This window comes from Manacus vitellinus, unplaced genomic scaffold (assembly GCF_001715985.3).
Source record: "Manacus vitellinus isolate BGI_N305 unplaced genomic scaffold, ASM171598v3 scaffold_4_pilon, whole genome shotgun sequence".
NCBI classification, from domain to species: Eukaryota; Metazoa; Chordata; class Aves; order Passeriformes; family Pipridae; genus Manacus; species Manacus vitellinus.
The window spans coordinates 39,067,072-39,089,120 of record NW_021940604.1 but is presented as its reverse complement, the minus strand read 5'-3'; the positions used below and the strand labels follow the sequence as shown (position 1 = coordinate 39,089,120).

General features: G+C 36.8%; 1 protein-coding gene across 1 annotated transcript in view; it reads right to left on the bottom strand.

Moving 5' to 3' along the window:
• The window catches only part of COL9A1 (collagen type IX alpha 1 chain), a 66,303-nt gene that overhangs the window by 17,692 nt on the left and 26,562 nt on the right, over positions 1–22,049 (bottom strand). The window contains exons 13-28 of the mRNA XM_018077821.2: positions 20,591–20,614; positions 20,233–20,286; positions 18,517–18,570; positions 16,846–16,878; positions 16,701–16,757; positions 15,919–15,972; positions 14,458–14,511; positions 12,236–12,289; positions 10,798–10,851; positions 10,018–10,071; positions 9,790–9,843; positions 9,621–9,674; positions 9,354–9,407; positions 8,191–8,235; positions 7,323–7,376; positions 7,158–7,211 (exon numbers count right to left, since the gene is read on the bottom strand). Coding sequence (XP_017933310.1) covers positions 7,158–7,211; positions 7,323–7,376; positions 8,191–8,235; positions 9,354–9,407; positions 9,621–9,674; positions 9,790–9,843; positions 10,018–10,071; positions 10,798–10,851; positions 12,236–12,289; positions 14,458–14,511; positions 15,919–15,972; positions 16,701–16,757; positions 16,846–16,878; positions 18,517–18,570; positions 20,233–20,286; positions 20,591–20,614 — 807 coding nt within the window. The remainder of the gene's footprint in view (positions 1–7,157; positions 7,212–7,322; positions 7,377–8,190; positions 8,236–9,353; positions 9,408–9,620; positions 9,675–9,789; positions 9,844–10,017; positions 10,072–10,797; positions 10,852–12,235; positions 12,290–14,457; positions 14,512–15,918; positions 15,973–16,700; positions 16,758–16,845; positions 16,879–18,516; positions 18,571–20,232; positions 20,287–20,590; positions 20,615–22,049) is intronic.

The window sequence follows — 22,049 nt, the reverse complement described above, 5'->3', positions numbered from 1 at the left end:
AATATATAACACAGGTATTTGTCAAACACATTGCTTTTCTAGATGGTTTCAAAGGTTAGTAGCAGAAGACTGGAATAAAAATGCAGAGAATTTCCAGTAAACATTGGCATTATGTCTGTCAGTACAGGTTACCTCAAACTAAGGGCCACTACTGCAACATGTGCAGTTTTTTTCAGCATGTAATAGAGAAACTGTAATCCAAAGAACAACCAGGAATCCTGGTGGCCCATGGCACAACTTGAAAGACTGCAAAGCTTCCTACAAGTTTTACCTGACTGAAATGGCCCTAGGATAGGATTCACATTGAGCTAGTTACTTGTGATTCTCTTCATAGTGGATGAAGAAAAAAGGCATCTTAAGATGTCCTCATGTAAACATTTAAAATACTTCACAAGTCCTGTTCCTAGAAGTGTCTAAGTTTTCTTCACGGACTATAGGAGGGTTTCTGCAATAACTGGTTCAGCTGTTGACATCTGTACTTGGTCAGAGGAAATGTTCCTCTGTGCTGTCACTCATAGGCAGTTTTGCCATGTCCTCATCCCACCTTTCTTATCAGCAACCCTCTGTACAACAGTGCATAGTTTCAGGCCACCCACAAATCAATGGGCATCAGGCACTGGCTTTAACAATAAGACAATCAGAATCTGTATCATTTTATGCAATTTTGACACTAGTTTAGAGTGAGCTGGGACAGACTGACTTTCAAACATATTGGTAAATGTTCCATGCCTTTAATACCTGCAGACTATCACCACAAATAGCCCCTGAAACACTGCAAAGCTTGGTCACTGCCTAGAGGTTGTTTCAGTCCATGATGTTAGACTGAGTAGACACCAAGCATGTTCCAGGACTGCTCTGGTACTTTAACAGAGTAGACAATTGATTTCTGTTAAGTATACTATCACTTAGCATGTGAGTACTGCTGAGGATAGGGTCATTCTCCTGGTAAGGCACATGCAGAGTGGTAAGTAACAAAATCCACCTTCCCTTTATTCCAAGGCAGGACTGCTGGATCAATGAAAGATTTAATGTCTCTCACAGTTCTATTAGATCTATATTTGGCCTTTGAATGTAACATATGTAAAAGGACATTACAGGATTTACAGTAGACCATCCTTTAGTTTGTCTGGAATGGTTTTCATCCAGACACTTTGAAGATAATGCTTTTGTAGAATTCTCACAAGCAGTTACAGAATGCCTTCTCATAGTAAAACAATGCCACCTGTTTATTGACTTCCTGTTCATCAGCTGAGCAGAACAAGAATATACCTGAGGTAATTTGCATCTCACTTAGCTGCACAGATAATTGAAATACTAATCAGAACCCCTAGACAGGTAATCCACAGTGTATATTGTGATAAACTCTTCTCTACTTAAAAAATTGTTTAATAGTATATGTCATAGCAATTTTAGTATATTCAATAGCAGAGCCATAGAGAATTACATTTGTGCAGAGTAAAAAAATAATAAACAAAGTACATTTTGGACTTTTTAAAACTCATATTCAAAGTCTTTCAAAAAATGTAACCCATTTATCAATTATATGCTTGTGAGACTTTAACTTATCAAATTTTTTATACAAAAATCTCAGAGGGGTTATTCATTTCACTTCAAGGATTTATCCATGAAAGTATCAATAGGACTCTTCTTTGACCCTCAGTACAGTATTGAAAAGCATCCAAGAATATAAACCACTATTCGATAGAAGAGTAAATAGACAACTAACTTTGAGATTTTAAATGTACCATTTCAGCTTTCTCAAAGTATTAACTAAAGTGCACTGCCCTGGATTCTGGTAAAAGCATGTCATGTTTGCCATACTTTGGGCACAAGCAACAACCTACTAGCTGCCATTCTCTTCAAAGGTGGTACTGTGGCCAAGTATAGAGGACAGAGACCTTTCATTCTGTGTCTACAGTGTTAACTGAAGTCTAGGTTGGTTTTAGTACACTAACTCCATAACAAATCCAATTTTTACCTAAATTACTGTTCAGACTGCTTAGAAGAAGCCAACACTGTGATATCTGCTGATCTCCAGAGGTCTAGCATGCCCAGAAGTCAAAGAAAGTTGTTGTTGGAGGTGGAGGGGTAAACAGACGTAGCAGACAAGAATATGGTCATGTTGTTTGGCAGGACAGGGTGGATAGTGTGAGAACTGGAGAGACTTGGACCTTATCAGGTTTGGCTGGGATATGTAGTCTGCAAGTGAGGGAGGAAAAGTGCTACCCTGTACAAACCACGCTGTGGAACTGGGCAAGGTCAGAAAGTTTAGTCACATTCAGCTAAAGGCTTAGGTTTACTGGACAAAAAGTGTACCTGGCAAGATGGAAATGCAATTTTTCCTTTTGAGTCTGCCATAAACTGTGTAATGCTAGCTAACCCTCCAGCTGTACCTTAAATGTAAACTATGACACCACCTGTGGAGCACCTCCGAAATTATAGATACTAAACATGTCCACTAATACCTAAACCTAGCCTATAAACTCAGACAAGGACATTTCATCCTACCACACTACTGATACCAACAGTATCACAGAAAGTGATCCATTATTTCAGTTGCAGTCATGTAAAAAGAATATGATAGAAAAACTACATTTTAGTTATACTGTTACAGTAACCAAAGTTACATTTCAGCGTAGGTAAGACAAAAATATCATTAAAGACCAGAAAATTAATTTAGCTGAAAGTAACTTAAGATGCTGGAAACAGCATTCTCTTCTAATTTAGATTGTTCAACACTTGAATATTAAATCCAAGGTACTCACCAGGCATGAGACAAAGGCACTTCCAAAGAGTAGAGAGAGCAAGTCAGCCCAGCTGACCAGGGTCCCTCAGAAGTTTCTCAGAGGGGTTATGGTATCAAATCTTAGGCAGCTGAATATTTAACCTCTGTTGCTAATGTGGGGAAAACATGTACTACATCCTATTTACAAAACGACATATATGTGCTGGCCTGCATACACATCAAATTTGCTCAATTCGCTAGACAAGTATGAACTTTAAAGTGGTTACTTAAATGTTACAAGCTCTCTGAAAAACCACTGGGTGGGATACACATTCTCCAAATGTTTACAATTGAAATATGGAATAGCTGAAGAAAAGCAAAGGATGAAAAAGCAGAGGCAGGGGTCAGTATTTTTGGCAGACATATTATGAACAATTAAATCTTACTAAATCTCAGCAAATATGAAAGAAATTGGTTAAGCAGCTTAGGGAGCATAGTTAAATTCCACTGATTAGGAATGACACCCCCGCATTTGAGAATTCCTTCCTTTGGGCCACCTGCCATTATGATTGATTTAGAAAGATTGAAATCAGAAGAGAGTTTGGTAATTACTTGGATTGGTTAGACTAATGTGAAGCAAACATAAGGTTAACCAAGAAAACAATTAGAGTGGAATGCAGAATATGTTTCATTTAGAAAGAAAAGGCAAAATTTCCATGTTGTTCCAGTTGTTTTTCTCATTTACCGAACAGATGAATAGCAATTTTTCCCCCCTCCTCACCTGCTAGTTGAAATTTTTTAAGTAAAACAATAATAGACTAAAATGATACTTTTTAAAGTAATTTTCTCCTAGAGATAGATAGTGAGGCAAGAGTGTCCCAACACATGATTTTGCCTAGTTTTAAGAAGAGCTAGTAATTTTGTTTTCAAACATTTAATATCTGTAAAAGTTTACAGACTCACAAAAGGAAAAAATTTGAATCTGTTTAGTAAAAATACCTTCCCAGCTACATTCCAACATAGTTTAACAATGGAAATAAGGTTGAAATAACATTATTTATGCCAGAGGACTCTGGAGATTATTTCAAAAACAGTACAGTGGCATTAATTTGTCCCACAGAGTCACTGTTGATAGTGCTTTGTCGTGTAACTTTTCAAAAAACTACACACTAGTTGAAGGTGTCTCAAAAAGGTGTCTTTTGCAAGTATATAGACCCGAAAAGCCAGGTGATTTTTAAATATAACAGAAATGTAGGTATGTTGGTTTTCCCTAGTATAGATACCAGCCTGCTGTCCCTATTAGCACAGTCAGCCGTGTTATCCCTCTACAGACCTTCACCAGAGGTCCTTTCCTCTACAGTTCTGGCCCTCCTGGAGATACCAGTCAGGCTGTCTTGCCCCAGTTGCAACATGAAGAACATGGGTAAGTGAAATGGGAAAGTGAAGAAGATCTCATGTCGCTGTTGCTGTGCAGCAAATACATTAAGGGACTGAAATTCCCCATATCCTGCAAAACATCAAGTTTTTGTCCTACTCCAAGGAAAAAGCCCAGCCCCTCTTGACCTCTACCTGAGTCTTTTATACCAAGAGTGAAATGGAACAAAGGGGTAAAGGAGAAAAAAAAAGAACTGAAGTGAGTGCTAAAGTGGATAATTCAAAATAAGCAGGAAAAGGGCAAGAAAAATACATGAATAGTAATAATAAAATCCTCAGGCTTTGAAAGTGGTTATACAACTTTGGTCAAAAACTATTGAGTGTTAAATTTGTGAGAAAATTCAAAAATCTGAAAAAAATTCAAGAAAAATTCTCCTTAGATTAATTATAAGAGCTTATTTTCAAATTTTCTAGTTTTAGAAGTTTGAAAATCATGGCATGTAGAATTATTTAACCAGTGGGCTATTTTTTTCCTAGAAATGTAAGCACAGAATTCTTAAAGCTGAGGCTCAAATGTATCTGCCACATGGACGTGCTGCAGAAAACACTCTTTATTCTGTCCTGAAAATAAACATTGACTCAGCTTAGACCAAAGCTCTATGAATTTCAATAGTTCAACCCTGTGTCCTTCCTAAACAAAAAAACACCCTGATCATTCCCATTTCTTGTGTTTACTTGTAGTAAAGTGTTCCCAAAAAACAGAAAGTTTTTCCAGTCACATGCTGCCTGTAGTCTTAAGCTTACGTATTCAAGGTTCTTTAGAGCTTTAAAGGAACTATGGATGAGAAGTAGACTACTGTTTGATGTTCCACTTACTTTACTTTATAATCAATAACTTACTTCCTTTCTCCATTTTGTGTTGACCAAAAGTTTTTTTCTTTCTATGCTTTTGTTCTAATGTTTATGTGTTTTCCATAATGAGTGCACTTTGTAAATACAGAGAAAATAAAGGCAAGATACTCGGATGTCTTGCAGGTCTCTAGAGTGATAAATGGAAAAATCATTGTGTTTGATCTGCATTAAGTATTTCTTTCCATCTACAGGGTTACTAATAATTAACCTTGTGTGTCAACCCCTGTTCTACGGACTGCTGATTTTGTAAATTCATGTTCAAATTGAAAGGATTAAAAGCATAGTTTAGCAGATTACAGTGCATTATCAAGAGTGGGCAATTAGTTTGGTCTGATTCAATTATAATTCTTGTTCCTGTCACAAGTATACAGTATCAGCCTAAGAAGAACAGGGCTGAAAACTTTTTCTAGTTTATCCAACACTTTTAACCACAAAGAACAAAAATAATTGTTTGCAAGTTGGGTATTTGGGAGGCTGAAGATAGCTTAGTCCATCCTAGTAAGTATATGCTCATATAGTCCCATTTTTATATTATCCTTAAGAAGCTCTGGACACAGCACTCATACAAAGACTCGGTTCAAAAGAAATGTGATCTCACGCATCTAGCACATGAAGAAAACAGAAGAAAACGAAATCTATTACTTGGCTGACTGTTGGTGTATGTTTAGGAGGTAATTCAGAGAAGACTGTCTGACCTTACAAATATATCACAGACAGTAGCTCACCAAGCCCTGTATGAGAATTACCCTGCAATTGTACGAGTAAAACTTATGTCATGGTATGATAGCAGAAGCTCAGAAAATTCCAGGAAACTATCCCTAGGGCATCAGTGACAAAAGAGAAGCTCAAAAAAGCAATTGCTTATAGAGCCTGGAGCTTTGTTAAAGTCATCAGAGTGAATTTTGGTACATGAAAATTTTCTTCAAATCACTGACCCTCTCATCCCTCACAGAAGGATTAACAGCAAAGGGAAATTATATCAGCCTTATGCAGCTTCAAACCATATTAGGTCTGCTCTAGAGGGAACCAGAAAGCAGTATCCAACAGACTCTCCAGTAACCAGTTGTCCTCTGTCTTCAAAACTGAGACTTAGCAAATGCCATCAGTTCATTTCCTTAGCAGATTTATGTCCTGCAGCAGGCTACCTGCCCAGCAGCAGTTTCTCCAGTCTTTCAAATCTTTCTAGTGTTGAGGAAAATCTCCAGGGAAAGAATTACACCACCAGTGTTTCCAATGAGAGATAGCTGCTATACTTCACACTACTACAGCTACATTCATAATGCCAACCAGAAAGGGCCAAGGCGCAGGCACAGCATCATCCCACCATCATTCATGGTATGCTTTTGTCACAGGCAAACTGGACTTTCCTAGATAATTCCCAAGAACAGTTTTGGGAACACAAGTAAGAGACAGTTCCTCATGAGCAATCAGATTGTGCCCAGTCTGTTCTTAGGCATTAGGGGTGTTAAGGGAGTTTAGCAGCATCAAGACAAACCACAACAGGCCAGCTGACCAAGTGTACTGAGGACAGTCTCTGGCCATTTCCTTTACAAGACAGGACAAACAGCTACCTTTCCCTCATATCTTGCCTCGCTGTTCACACTGCGTGCATTAGAAATAGGTTCTATCAAAAAAAACAGTCATGTTCTGAATACTTAGTCCAAAGTTCAAAATCCCATAATACATAGCTGAGCATTGTAATATAAAGCACAAGCTTCTTCAAGAGGCTAGAACAGTTAAAGAAAAGAGCACATGATCTACTGACAGTGAATTTAAGCTTTTCAATGCCAGCAATGAAAGAAGGGAAGTTTGGTTACAGCTTTTAGTCACAAACCACCCTCATTCCCTCTGCTTGGGCTTTTACATGGCATATATAAAAACAAAGACAAGAAGAATATAAACAAAGGTTTAAAATCTAACTTTTCATCAAAGCCAGAAGCAATCATAGGATATGTGCTTCTGTATTTCTCTATGTGATGATGCACATCCTCCTGGTACAGAAGGGGGATAAAGAACAATTAGTATTTACCTCAAAAATTATCACTTGTGTTGAATAATAATTTTACCTCATGGATAGCTTCAGCAACCCTAACTTGAGACACTGCAATATTGCATACTCTCAATTAGAAATTTAATCCATACTTACTGGTGGTCCCCGGGGTCCCGTTGGACCTGCTTCTCCCTCTGGGCCCCGTTGACCCTGTTTTGGGGAACAAATTTGAAATGCAACAAATTTGAAAAGTAATTTTTTTGCACAATGTAAAAAAAATTTCATTTTTCTAGATCTTTTGAATAAGATTAACAATTTTACCTGTTTACCTGAATTTCCCATCAACCCTGGCACCCCAGGAGGACCTCTATTACCCTGTTGGACAGAAGATGAAAAATATTAGAAAGCCAATGTTTTGCTGTTCCATTTTAAAATAAAAAATTAAAATAAGCAAAGCAATAACATCTAAAAAAAAAAAAATCAGCCTGTATTAATTTTTTAACTTCCACTTCTATTTTGGTTTTCTTTCAACTTTCACCTCACTCCTTCGATCTAATTTTTCAAAAGTCACATTTCAGTTCCTTTGTTGTTTACATGCTGACGAATCCCAAACAGATTTGATTGCTGCTCTCAAATCACAGAAGGCAATATTATTCTATGTAATTTCAGACAAAATTCATGTCTCAATCTAGTTTTCTTTTTCTATTACTTACAACTAAACTCAAACACTGTTGTCTGAAACATTCCATAGTCTCATTCATACAACACCTTTTTAAGTTTAATTGGAATTGATGCTGCAGTTTGGTGGTACCTAAATAGAGATAACAACCTCTGTGATTTAATCAACTTAGGGCAGCTATAAATATTATTTTTATTACAAGATCCGTCATTTCAACTGTAGTGAGGTAGCCATGTCACAGGCCTCCTCTAGCAATGACTTCCACAAATTAAAAAGGAAATGGCCTTGTTTAGGTATTATTTCATGTCTGGAATCATGAAAACCACACCAATTATCACAAGAATCATGAAAATGCACAGGACTAGAGTTGATTTAAAAATATATTTAATTCCTTCAGCAAAGGCTTGTCTCTTACCACAAGAGGAAGTTCATACAATCTCACTGAATACTTTAGAACTTGATAAGCACAAATACAGTATTATAAGAAAGTCAATACTCAAGATGTTTTACCTTTGGGCCAGCAATACCTTTCACACCTGGAGACCCTGGTAAACCCTGAAAGAAATAGCATTTATATTTATTTGTTTTTAAGGGGGTTGGAAATGGTGTTAAATAACATCTTTCTCATGCCTGAGTATTTCTAATCCTTTCACTTGATATTGAAGCTTTTTTATCCAATAACAGACCAAGCTTGAATTCTTTCTGTTTACAAAGTAACAGATAAGGAGTATTATTCTGTCTTCAAAAATTGCAAAAGGAGCATGGAAAAGTGAGGAATTGTGACTTTTGCTGGCTTAGACTGGAAATAGATTGTTGGTCCCCATATGCTGAGGCTGGAGGTACAGTTTAACAGATACTTTAGTACGCATTTAATTCCCTCCTCATTTCTGTGCAACAGTTCATAGCAGGTATGCTGTTATCAAATTTTCTTTCAAGCTGAAGAGTTCACTTAGTATTAAAAACTTACTTCCAGTTCTGTTTTAATACAGCTCCTTCACTACATCCTCACAGCAATTACTCCGACAGGATAGTGTTTTAAACAGATTTCTATATAGCTTTTGACAGTTGGCACTGTTTTCAAACTCAGTTAATGCACAAGGATTACCTTCTAAAAGAGTACATAAAGCACTACTGATTCCCTGTAAGTTCACCACAGGGGATATACAAGAAAATGCCAGTGCCTGTCCCTTGTGTTCCCCCTCCCTTCCCCGAAAGTATGTGTGTGATGCATTCCAGATGTTCTGAGCCAGCAGAATATCAAAAGATGATTGTTCACCTCAGGTGTGTTAGACTAGCAGGTCAGCTTTTCCTGCTTGGTCTGGAAAGGGGTTTGGCCCCAGGCAATACAACGAGACCAGCTCTAATTGTGGGGTCACACCATAATACCCACAGGGTCTCAGATATGAGAAACGCGAGAAGAGTTGCATAGTGGCCACAAATGTTTGGTGAGATGAAGTCCCTCATAGTGGCACCACAAGGAGGTCTAGGCTTTTGTGCAAAAGTTTTGAATACATATAGCAGAATTTCCCCTTGCATTACACATACTCTCCCTGGGTCTTTTGCTTAGATTTTCACTTAAATCACTCCAATATCAGCATCAAATTAACCTATACATGGCCTTTCTGTGGTTTAAACTGAACCTCCCTTGCAAAGGTAAAATACCTGATACTTACTGGCAGTCCCTGAAGCCCTGTATCACCTGGAGCTCCAGGTTTTCCTGGTTCACCCTGTAAAACATTTTAAGTTGTCATTTATGCAAATCAAACATAAGGGAAAATTTGATTTCTGGAACACAAAGTTGGAATACTTTTGGATCTGTAGTATGGGAAACTTCATTCAATTACCCTAATAACATGCATAAAGCCACGGTCAGCAGCCACTAGGGAATGAACAAATCTAGGGCACTACCAAAGCTCTGACATATGCCAGCTGTGCCTTACTTTTGCTCCAGGCATTCCAGGGATCCCTTCTCGGCCATCAACTCCTGGTAAGCCCTTGAAAGAAGAAAAAAAGAAAAAAAAATTGATGTATTTTTGGAGAGATTTTGCCCAAGCACCAATATTCAAATTAGCATCACATGAAGCAAATGAAGAAATTAAATATACATACAGACTCTCCTTTCGGCCCAGGGAGACCATTTATTCCTCTTGTACCTTGAGGGCCCTAATAATAATAATAAAAATTTTTAAAAATTAAACACATTGAAATTACAGATGAAAATAATGTCAACATTCAGTTACATATTACTTTGAGACTACCAAATATACTCTAAGTTTATATGCTATTAAGTAACCAATGTTTGCAAGTCAACATGAGTCAAAATTTGTCTGTGCTCACCCTTTCTCCCTTCGGACCCATCTCTCCTAGGGGACCTCTCTGTCCTTGATCTCCCTACAGAAAAAAACTTGTTTTAGAAATAAAACCATAATACATTTCCATGTAATTATTAGCTAAGACTCTCAGAAAATCAACACGTACAATTCAGGCTCAGTTAAAGCAGACATCTCAAATTCATATTACATTTAAAAATGCAGTTTCTTAAAACTGCAGCTGACAGAAAAATTTAAAAAAAACACAGCTCAAGCCATCCCTTGGGATTTCAGGAGTGTCTAAGCAAAGGATGTTGCACTTGCTTATTTAACTCATAGAGTTACTGGCTATTCCAAGCCTAAATTCCAGCTATGGAAGCAGAGAAGAATTTAGAAACAACAAACAAGCAAAAACACCCCACTCGAAATAAACCCCAAGCCCAAACAAAACACACACACGCAAAAAAAACCTTCCAACAAAACACCAAAGGGCACAAATTGCCCTTTTACAACTTTATACCTTGTTCCAGCTTTATACCTGGAAAATTCCAAGTCAGCCTAATAGACAGTAAAACTCAGAAGGAAGAGGTAACCATAACATACTAAGAAGTTAAAATGGGTTCATCTACCTCAGAATTCTTTGGGGATATTAAGAGATTATTGACTTGATATCACTGTAATAACATTTATTCACCTATGGGAAATCAATAGAATTGGATTAATCAGAGGCTTTTTTGATTCACAGCCACAAAGTTTCAGGACTTAGTGTCTAACTGGGGAGCGTTTGGCTAACATACACTCTACTTACAGGTGCACCAGGAAGACCTTGGGGACCAGGATCACCATCAAGCCCACGAGCTCCCTACAAAACAAGTAGATAACACAAGACATTAAAATGAACTGCTGGAACACAAACAACTTAAGCATCCATCTGGTTTGCTGGGAGCTACAAATTCTCTACAGCTGAGGGGGTTTATAGTTCCAATAAAAAAAAAAAAAAGAAAAGGTAAATTTTTTTCTTAATCTATCTTGTTTTTTATGGAGTTATGCAAGCAAATATTTTTTAAATAAAGAAAAATATCAGTCAAAAAATTACATTCAGATCATTCTCTAAAAAATCATATTGGAACTGAGGAGTAGATCTTCACACACTACTTCAGAAAATGTCTGTGTTTTCCCTAATAATACTACATCTTTCACCACATAATAGAATATCATCAAAATGTGAAAAGAAAGCATCAAGTGCAGTGCAGCTATTTTTATCTCATATGTTTCAAGGAAACAATGCAATCACTACCCTGTGAGTAAATTTAAATGGAGAGAAAAAATATTTTAAAGAAGATTTAGAGAAAAGTGGAACTCCTTTGTCAAACAGATGTAGTAAATATTTTGAATAGACAAAGCAGCACAAAAATGTAGGTAAATAACTATGAAGAATGAAAAGACAAAAAAGCAAAGTAAGATAGTAATAGCTTAGCAAATCTGTCCAAGAGGTTAGGAAGGATCACTCATGAAAAGATTCATAATCAGGAGAAATTTGATGTATCTGAGGACAGACAATCACAAGATAAGGTTTCTATGATTTCAGTTCTGGAAATGGAGACAATGGCAGAATCGTCTCCATTCTACTCCTTCCAGAAATTTTTACCATGGAGATTTAGCAATATCACAAGACTAGAAAGGTAACAGTCAATTTTGAAATAGCAGTTAGAAATACTTTGATGAACAGGGGAAAAATTACCCAGCAAAGTCATGACATTACAAAAACATTAATTCCCTGGTAGGAATTTAAGACACAGATATGTTAAAGACAGAAAGAATGGAAAAAGAACGAACTCTCAACAAAAAATCCTGGAAAAAAATGGGACGATAGAAGCAAAAGGCTTTAAGAAGATGCAAATCAAGGAGGCACTACTTAATAAATTTGAGCTTTAAATCAAACATGCTGTAGTTTATAACTGCTGTAACTTGCTATCTTGCTTACTACATACTTGCACACATGCATAAGTACTATAAATCCAAGGGTAAAGAGGGGAAGGTGTGAAAAGTACACGTCCTCTTACTAAGCAGAACAACCAAGCTGCCTTTCTTCCTAACAAGAAGTACAGTAGCTATGGAAATACAGTTGGTAGGAGTGAGAAAATGAAGGGGGGAAAAAGGAGAAGCTTAAATAAGCTTTAAAACCATTCAGGGGTGTACATTTTTTTAATATAGGTCATTTTATGCAAAGAAAGGTTAATACTCACTTTGGTACCTTTAGGTCCCATTATACCAGTTATACCTCTGATACCTAGGATACCCTGAGAAAGAAAAGTACATTCAAGTTATGCTTAAATGTTTTCGTCAGAACTGCCCTAGTTTTCAGACAGAAGACTCAAGAGTTCTACATGCTTGCTTTATGCTTATTTTACTATTTTCCTGGTATAAAAGGAGAAATCCAGCTGTTGCTGTTATTAGAATACTTAATTTACAGGTAATGTGATATTTTACTAATTTATAATTTAAAAAATAATAAAAAACTATCTGGCTGAATTATAAAACCACAAATAAAAAATATAGATATAAAATAAATATAAAAGATAAATATAAAACCATAAGGGCTGGAAAAAACCACTAATTTCTTTTCTTGGTTACCACAGAGTTGAAGCACTCTTGCCATGCAACTTGTGTGAGAGGAACACATGAAGGCCAGATTTGCAAAAGTGCTAAGTTGTCTTAATGGGGTATAGGACAGATTCAGGAGAAAGGTACCTTCAGACTCTATAGAACTCTAGAGGCAAACAAAACAGGGCAAGGTTTTTGAGACTACAAGTGCTAAGTTTATATGCCCACCATACCTGAGAGACTGAACTCAGTAGACATCCTGGTGCAGCAGGATGTACCATAACAATCATCACTTCCCTTCCAAATACAGTCTCATGGGAAATTTGGCTTCAATTTCTTCCTTTTCCTGAGAGACTGAAACTACATGAGATGTCTCCTCCCTGCAGAGACCAAACCCTCAGCCATAATATGTTTGTTCTGCAACAAGAAGAACCCACTACAACTGTGTTAATGAAATAGCTACAGGCACTTCAGCGCAGCGTAGGCAAACCTACTCCTTGAACCAGACTCTACACTGGCAGCCTTTACTTGCTACTAACAAAGTTACATGGAGTCTTGCACAGAATAGTTAATGCCTTCTCAACCCAAAACATGAGAAAAATCATGATAACTCAATGACAACAGCAGCCCAACAAGGATTCCATTCATTCAGGTAAAAAACATAAAAGAAAACAGAATGGAATATACAGCCTCTCCATCTGTGCCTCTAAAGCATCCTCTTTTCCATAGGTTTTCTGTCTGACACCGCTTTCTGCATATTATGAATCCTATGTTTTAATAAAAAACAATTATTTTAAAGCTTGTTTTTAAGGTCAACAACTGGTGATACAGTGAAATGTTGTGAGTAATGCTTTAAAAAAAAAAAAAGAAGAAAAGTCAATCTTAAATTGGTTTTTAATTCCACAGTGTTATTTCATGGTGATTGAAGAACTTTACCAAACTGAGTTAAATTAACTGGTCCCTACAAGCCTTTAAGACAGCAGAAGCTGGCTCTTATGCAAGTGCTATGTCTGCACCTCAGTCCCAGGGATAGTTTTTCAGGATCAAACATAAGAAGGAATGCACACTTTCCTTTACTTAGCCTGTTCCTTCTTTATCTTTCTCTAGTCATAATCCAGAGATTTATGTTGTTTTATGTTTATGTTCATAGAGAATTTTGTAATTTAGGATTTGGATGTCACATGCATCAAGGTAAGCTGCTGTATAATATCACATGTGGCCATCAATGGCATTAAGTAGTTTCACATCTAAGAAAAAATCATAAGACCCAATCAGAAAATAGACCATAGAAATTAAAGGTGGTTATGCCTGTACCTCTTACTTGGAACGACCCATTTATTATTTTCGCTAGCCCTTTTCAGCTGCGGAAACCATAACAGCTTCTCAGAAGGAACAAGCTGAGGAGGTATGTGCCAGAACTGAGCACAGTAAAACAGGACAAGAAAATAACTCCTCATCCTCAAGGCTACTTCATTCTCTTAGCTAAGTCTGAATTTTACAATTGATCGTATTTCAAATAAACGTTAGGTTTGCAAGGCTGAAGTCAGAGTTATCAAAATTATGCAAAGAAAGGCCAAGAAAAAAAATCCAATTATTTTCACCATCTAAGCACAACACAAAATTCAGGACATGAAATAGTTTTTAAAATTAGCCTTTCCATAGAACTATATGGAGCTTTGTGCCGAGCGATGATGTAGCTTTTTGGAGAGACTTAAATAATTCTACTTTTATTCATAGAAAACATGGCACAATAAAGTGAAAGATGTATGGAGATTTTATAATATCTGTTTCTTACAATAGTAAGGAATAAGGATATGACATACTGAAGCAAATAGGTAACACTATTTAAGAGGAAATACTTTACTGGAGGGCCTTGAGCTCCCACTTCACCGATGGGTCCTTGATCCCCTTCTTCACCCTGGGAAAGCCAAAGGAATACATCTGTAGGTAACCCATACCATGCATATTGCTCTCTCACCATACAAGGTGCATCTGCTCCTTAGAGTTTTCTGTCACCATGTCCTGCTTGAAAGAAATCCAAACGAAGTCACACTACTTCCTCAGACAGATACTTGTTCAGGTTCACATGCCATTCAACTATTAGTCAACAGGGTAATTTCAAAGAAACCTCAATATAAAGAATAATTATATTTTACTCTTAATCTGTTATTCCATATTTTCTTGACATTAGTCTCTTTAGGTTTTCTTGTTCTTTTAGATTCAAAGTGCAGTGAAGGTATTTTCATGCACGTGAATGTACAGAATATGCTAGTAGATCTGCATCACAATACCACATTGCACTTCAGAATTTTTTGAAAATTAAAGTGGAAAAATGCCTTATCTGGTAAACCCCCTCTTTGATTAGATAGTGATCTCTTTCATACAATGATAGTGCACAGTAATGGAACAACAGTACATATTGCAGTTTAATTTGTAAAAAGGGATAAGACAACTGCTCAACATCCTCCCCCACCCAAAAAAAAGGCAAGCTGTTTATAATAAATCAGTAATCTTTTTAATAGGTTTAGGAATAGAGTGCAGGGTTTTTTTAAAAAACTTTTCTCTGATGCTTTTTCCACCAGCATTGAAGCATGGACCAAGGCAGTGCAAATCTTCTGAATTTTTCATACAAATATTTCCCAGAGAAGTTGTGGATGTCCCATCCCTGGAAGTGTTCAAGGGCAGAGGAACCTGGTCTAGTGGAAGGTGTCCCTGCCCAGAGCAGGGAGGTTGGAACTAGATGACCTTCAAGGTCCCCTTCCAAACCATTCTATGATTCTATGAAGGTTATATAACAAGGTTAATTCAAATGAAACACCTTGAAAGTTCACTTTTCAGTTTTCAAGCTGAATTGGACTTGGCCTCTCTAGTTACCATCATTCTTTTCTTGTGAACTTACACTGTGTCCTTTCCCTCTCTAATGTATTTTTCTCTCTTATTCTTCACAGAACTACTCCTCTGTGCCATAGAACTATTAACTTGGTAAGTCCACAGAATTTTTGTGCATTTAAATGTTTGAAAGTTGTCAATTAATAAATTTAACTTCAGTTATTGCCATGATTTCCATAACAATTAAATTAAATGATCAAAGTAAAAATCAAGATGAGTATGACTTCTGCATCATAATAAATACAGAGTACAAGTGAATAAAGAATAGAGATGTGCCTTCGGTTACTCTGGAGCATTATGATGTATAGTATCACTTCATGCATTCTATTAAAAAAATTAATAGTTCTAACAAAGTGTAATATGTTTTTTGAAGAAGATGCTAAACTACCATTAGTCTGCTAAAAAAACCAGCAGTTTTTCATCTTTTTATTTTTACCTTATAACCTTGTTTTCCTGGTTCACCAGACTCTCCTTTTGAACCCTTTTGTCCCTAAAATAAATGTAAAAAACCCTAAATAAATAAATAAATAAATAAATAAATAAATATTATTCGAAATTAAAATACAGGTTTATAAAACAGACCCAGACTGCTGAGAACTATCCTGCTGTTCCCTCTCAAACCCCATTCACCACCTTCTTCAGCTGTCTAGGAAACAGCACATACTAAGTACCTGCTCAAAAATATCTGCTTCTGGATCTAACAAGGCTGCATTTCTAGGCAAGTTAGTACTTCTTACGTTACCCCATAAAAATTTCCTCAGACCAACAGTATTCCTAAAAGCCAGTAAAGAATGCATTAAAAAAAAAAAAATCTTACTTAAAATGAGACTCAAAACTTGTTCATTTCAATTTAGTATGTTATAGGTCTCCCAGGAAGAGAGAAAAAAGTTAAAAATACTAAGGATTTGGGGGAATATTTAGAGTTTCTGGAGTCAGACTACAAATGGTCCAGAAAGTGAATGAAGCAATCCTCCCCATACTCTAATCCTTTTAAGACCACACATAAATTTTACCCTGAAGATTAAAGCAGCAGCAAGAGATTTCAACAGAAGAGGTTATTTTAGCAGTCAGGAGTTGAATAACCCTAAGCAACTACACTGATGTAACCTTTTTGGAAATTACCAGTGAAGTGCCCTTCTGTCAAGTCTGCAATTACCACCCCCAGTGCATTGAGACAGCATCTCCATAAGGAATGCTTGAACAAACAAGTTCTCTTACCTTCATTCCCATTAAGCCAGCGTGGCCTGGGCGGCCAGGTGGACAAGCATTGGGACACTGGAAAAGCAATCACATAGTTACTACCACATAGGTTAAATAATGCTGTCTGAAATTATTTATAAAAACACATGGAAAACAATCTTACCAACAGGTCACCATCTCGCAGGCCAATTGTTCCCTAAATTAAATTATATTAATCAAAGTCAGTAAAAGAGAAATAATCAGTCCTGACTCATTAGGCAATACAGGTACTAGACAAAAGAGAAAATACTACTATCTAAAGACAGAATTAGAAGTATAATCAACCAAAGGATCTCTGACACAAAAAGCATCTAAACTGTAGGATTTTATTGAAGGATAGCAGGTACCTGCAAAGTCCTGTCCTCTAACTTTTATCAACTTTTACAAAAAAACCAACCAAACAAAAAAAAACCCTGAAATATTTTTTTTTGCTTTTTAAGCTACCTCAATCATATTTTCTATTAAATATAGATCAAATAGAACCAAACCCCATACATTTCCAACTGAATCCAAGACAATTTCTATAACAGCAGTACCTTACTACCACTCAGCAAAAGATTCAGATCTTTTCAGAGAAAATAATCTTCCCACAACACAAGTACTGTTAGATGACAGTTGCAATAAACCAGACATCAGGGTACAATGAGATGGACTCAGTGAAGGGAAGGCCATTCCTCATATTAAATCAAATACTTGATGGAAGCTAACGGGAGGCTTATGAGGCACAACAGGGAGAAACATGATTTCACAGCAGCAGCTGTGTTCTCTAAAGCCCAGTGGGAGGGAGCACACCATTTCAGATAGAAGTGTAGGGAAGTTTAAGGAATGAGCTGCTCTCGATTTATAACAGAATGATTTTAAAAAAGGCGAGAGTATTTGGGTCCACAATGTCTTTAGTTGAAGAGGGACTGTGGCACTTCAGAAACACAAAAAGGACAAAACATCAAGGAATAGAAGCAGCCATATTGGGAATTTGTTTCTGCTTGTTTCCTAATTACTGTTCTACACTTGCGGTTTTTTACAATGCCTCTGTCAATTCTCTGGCAACTTCCACGAAAACAAGAAACATGACATAGGTAAACATGACATATGAACTTAGGGTCTGTTCCTAAAGAGTGGGGAGGAGGAGGTTCCCAGCAGAGGAACAGTACAGCTTTTAAAAGGCGTTAGTACACCACGTTTCCCAGCAGTTTGCCTTTCACAGCACCCAGAATCCAGTGTGTTTGCCAAACTGTTTTATCTCTCTAGGCGGGCAAATCGTCACAACAAAAAGGCATAACACACATCCCTACTCCCAAGAGGTTCAAAAAAGATAACTATTCTCCTTGAGCAGCAAAGCACTGCTGCAAAGCATTCTTCTGTTCCTTGCAAGTAGCAAGCCCGATTGCAAGAAAGGCGTAAGAACTCAACCCACCTAGAAGCATATATTTGTCTCATGAGACAAACATTAAATTTTTCTTCTCCTAACACAGAAAAGTCTACCTTTGCTGAAGTAATACCAGTGAGACCTGACAAAGACTATATTTACATCAATATTATTATTCACAGGGAAGTTTAAAATCTGTGTATTTACAGTCTGCAGAAATGCAAAGGCATCATGACAGAAGTTACAGTTTGCATTTCAAACTACCTTTTTATAACCACAGAGATTAGAAACTTACTTTCTAAATGTAAGATCAAAAGCCTGCTGAAATCCTAAACTCAGTATTCAGCTGTAGGACTTGAAGAGAAGTTTTGTTCAAGCAGCAACAACACAAAATTCAGATGTTAGCACGTATAAAACATAATCACTTACTGGAGGACCTGGTGGTCCTGGTGGCCCTGGTGGCCCTCTTTTTCCTGGATCTCCCTTAAAAAGGGTAAAACATTTTTATATATTGATAGTAATAATGACAACCAGTAGTTATATATTCAGACCATATGACAACAGTGAGAAATTAAGTGGTTATGGAAGGACAAACTAGATAGCCAATTAAAACATCAACCTACAACATGACTCACATGGTAGAATGGGAAAATAGTTTTTTGAGTAGAATGGCAGTCGTGTTGTGAAATATGAGCCACAAAAAAACCAACAAATTTTCAGCTGTTTTAGAACACTAAAACACCTGACCACAAGATCATCTATGCACTCTTCTGTCTTATAACTGCTGCTTCAGTTCTGAAGGAAAAGAATCCTAATAATTGGCAGAAGTGCCCAAAGTAGAGAGAGGAGAAAATCCCCTTTTTCAGAGCCTAAGATGAATTTAACAATTTAGGATCTTCTCCTGTTTGTGAAGTTTTGATGTCTAGTGCTCGCATAAGTAAAGAAAATGTAGAACCTCTGCAAATTATTTTTTCTGAATGCTTTGAATTAAAATATATATAATATTTGGGTCATGACCAACTTTTAACTTATGTCATTTTAATAATATTTTTTATATCTAATTAAATAATAAGAGCAATTAACAAGATGAATATAGAGGAATTATTCACTAATTCTCACAATGCATGAGCTATAGAGTCATTCTTTTCTATATAATGTATAATTATGCTGTGCAACTCATTATTACAGTGTGTTGTGGAGGCCTAGCATACAAATGGATTCACTAGCAGAGGACAGGCTCACGTGCAGCTTTGGAAAAAGGCAATTTCTGATTCTGGTAGCCTTTGAACCACCAACTGCCAGAATGTGCAATGATATGACAGAAAAATTCCATTCTACAAATAGCCTGTACACTTCCATAAGTATCCGTTCCTGCCCTTGCTACAGGTAACACAGAGAGCTAAGATGGATCATCTTCTGAAATAGACTGGCAGCCTTTAATATTCTTTTTTTAATTCATTTATATGATTGAGCACAACACATGTATTAAAAAGTAGGCTTTATTAAACAAAATTTTTATGCTGCTTCAGATTTCAAGTAAGAAAATAACAACTGGTTTCAACTTGCACTTTGACGGTAAAGTACGGAGTCAAAATGGGACAGTGTGATGAAACTGAGTGCACAGCTTAGCAGTAAGGTCAGTAGATGGAATTACACATAAATGAGACTAAGAAGAAATGCTGAATTGCCATGCTCACTGATATGCAAATGAAAATCAGAAATTGTATGTGATCATGTACCATAATGTATATGGGAAATGATAGGAGAAAAGTTAAAGGTCTACATGTAATGTTAAGTTTTACATTTCCTGTATTTCTGGCAGGTATGCTTTTTGATTTTAGCTTTCCTTTAATGAGGCAAAGTAGAGTATAGGACACTCCATGAATCATTTCATCCTAATCTAACAGGTGGCCCTAACTTTGGTCTATTCATTGTTCCTTATTTCTGACAAGCTCCAAACACAATCTTTCTTCTAGCAGTCAGTAGGTCAGTGGCCCTGGCCTGATCATGAAAAAAAAATACATTTGAAAGTGCTGTTAATAGCCCAAATAGTGTTCACATGGCCCAGTAATTATTCCTTTTTTCTTTAAATAACTTCTAGCAATTGAATAAATCTATATTTTCAGCAAACATAGGAGTACTTACAGGTGGACCAGCACGACCTACTTCCCCAGGAAGTCCCGCTGCACCAGCTGGACCCTAAAACAACCAAAGTAAATAGTATTTTTAAATAATACAATACCTATGTAACAAGCATCCAAGGAGTGAGAACGTATCGTTCTCTCAACAAACTATGCCTTCAGACCCCAATATTCTTGCCCCATATATGACAGACCAGTGCAACCTTAGTGGTAGCTGAAGAAAACATACATAACAGACACAGAACATCTGGATTAAAAGAAGTCTCTATTTTCACTGAATTACTTTTTATTACAGTCTAATAGCTTTATTGAATATTTAAGTAGTTGAACAGTATATTTATTAATTGCAAGAATGAACTTACAGGTGGTCCAAGAAGCCCCTTGCCCTGTGAAATATGAAAAAAGGTCAGAAATGTGGAGAGGATTCGAAACCTATTCAAGATTTTGGTAAGCACAGAATACTTGGGATTAAAAGATATAAAACCTCTCTGTTGTTTGATTCTGCAAAATCATTTTCAAAACTTATTCAACTAATGCTAAATATAATTTTTTTAATTAAGTAACCAATATCAGGTGAAAAATTAAATTACTGATTAAGTTGCCTTACAGTAGCATTTAATTACACATATACTCCAACAAAGGAATAAAGACATTAAAGCCTTTGGGTTTAGCTGAACATTTAGCTGGGTTTAGATGAACATATCTATGCTACAATCATTTACTTCTAACAATGTATTTAAATTGATAATAACAGAGAACTTTTTTAGCCCAGTGCTTCCCTGAGGTCTAAATCCACTAAACTAGTGCTTTTTGGTAATCAGAAAGAACACCAAACTGCTCCTGTTTACATTTTCCATCAGTATTGATCTGAATCGCTTTAGTGAGAAGCGTCCAAGATACTTCTGCCTATTTGGACAATACACTCCCTCTAAGAAAACTGATCCCTCAGTCTTGCATTATTAAAGCAAACATAAAATTTTATGGAGAACAGTGTCAACGATACATGTGAAACACTAACATAAAAAATCCTAAACACACTGAAATCTTGAGATTTGATGTAATAAAGCACCTGGACTAAATGCAACTTTAAAACCCACTGAATATCAAGCCAGGATTGTATTCGTAAAGCTGCCTTTACAAAACTTGGTACAATGCAGGGAATATTTCAAGCATTTATCAGGGTCATTCCATTTTAACCATTTAATACACAGCAGAAAGTAAGTTTGCATAACCTCCATAATCCCTTTGCTATTACTTTACACTTCCTTGCTGCAATTCGTTATAGTATACACGTCTATATTTGACTATACAAATCAGACTTTCACTGCATCACATATCCAATATTATAATATCACCTGCCTCTGAAAGAAGGAAATCAACTACTTGCAGGTTCTCACCGGAGTACCCTTTCCTAACATGCCCCTAAACAGTGGCAGAGAAGGCCAACTATACCAAAAGAAGCAGCTAGAGCTATTGTGTCCAGCCCACATAGCAGCCCAGGAGAAGCCTGTCCCCTCCTCTGCCCACTCCACTGCATCTCTTCAGCTTACTAATTAGGACTCCAAGAAGCAGGGGCTCTCCCTCAGCAACCCATGCCTCCCCCTCACGCAGCTACTCCACCCTTCTTGCCATGAAGTAGACCCAGTTGCAAAGCTTAGAGCTGCAGTGCAATCAGTCAGTAAGGACATACACAAAGCAGTTAATGATCCCAACCAGCTGCCCACGTTCCTGCCTTTGTCTGTGTCCTAAAGGGAAAGCTTCTCCACAGAACCTGGGACTGCAGCCTTACATCCCCAGATCCTTGCTGCCTACTTTGGAAAT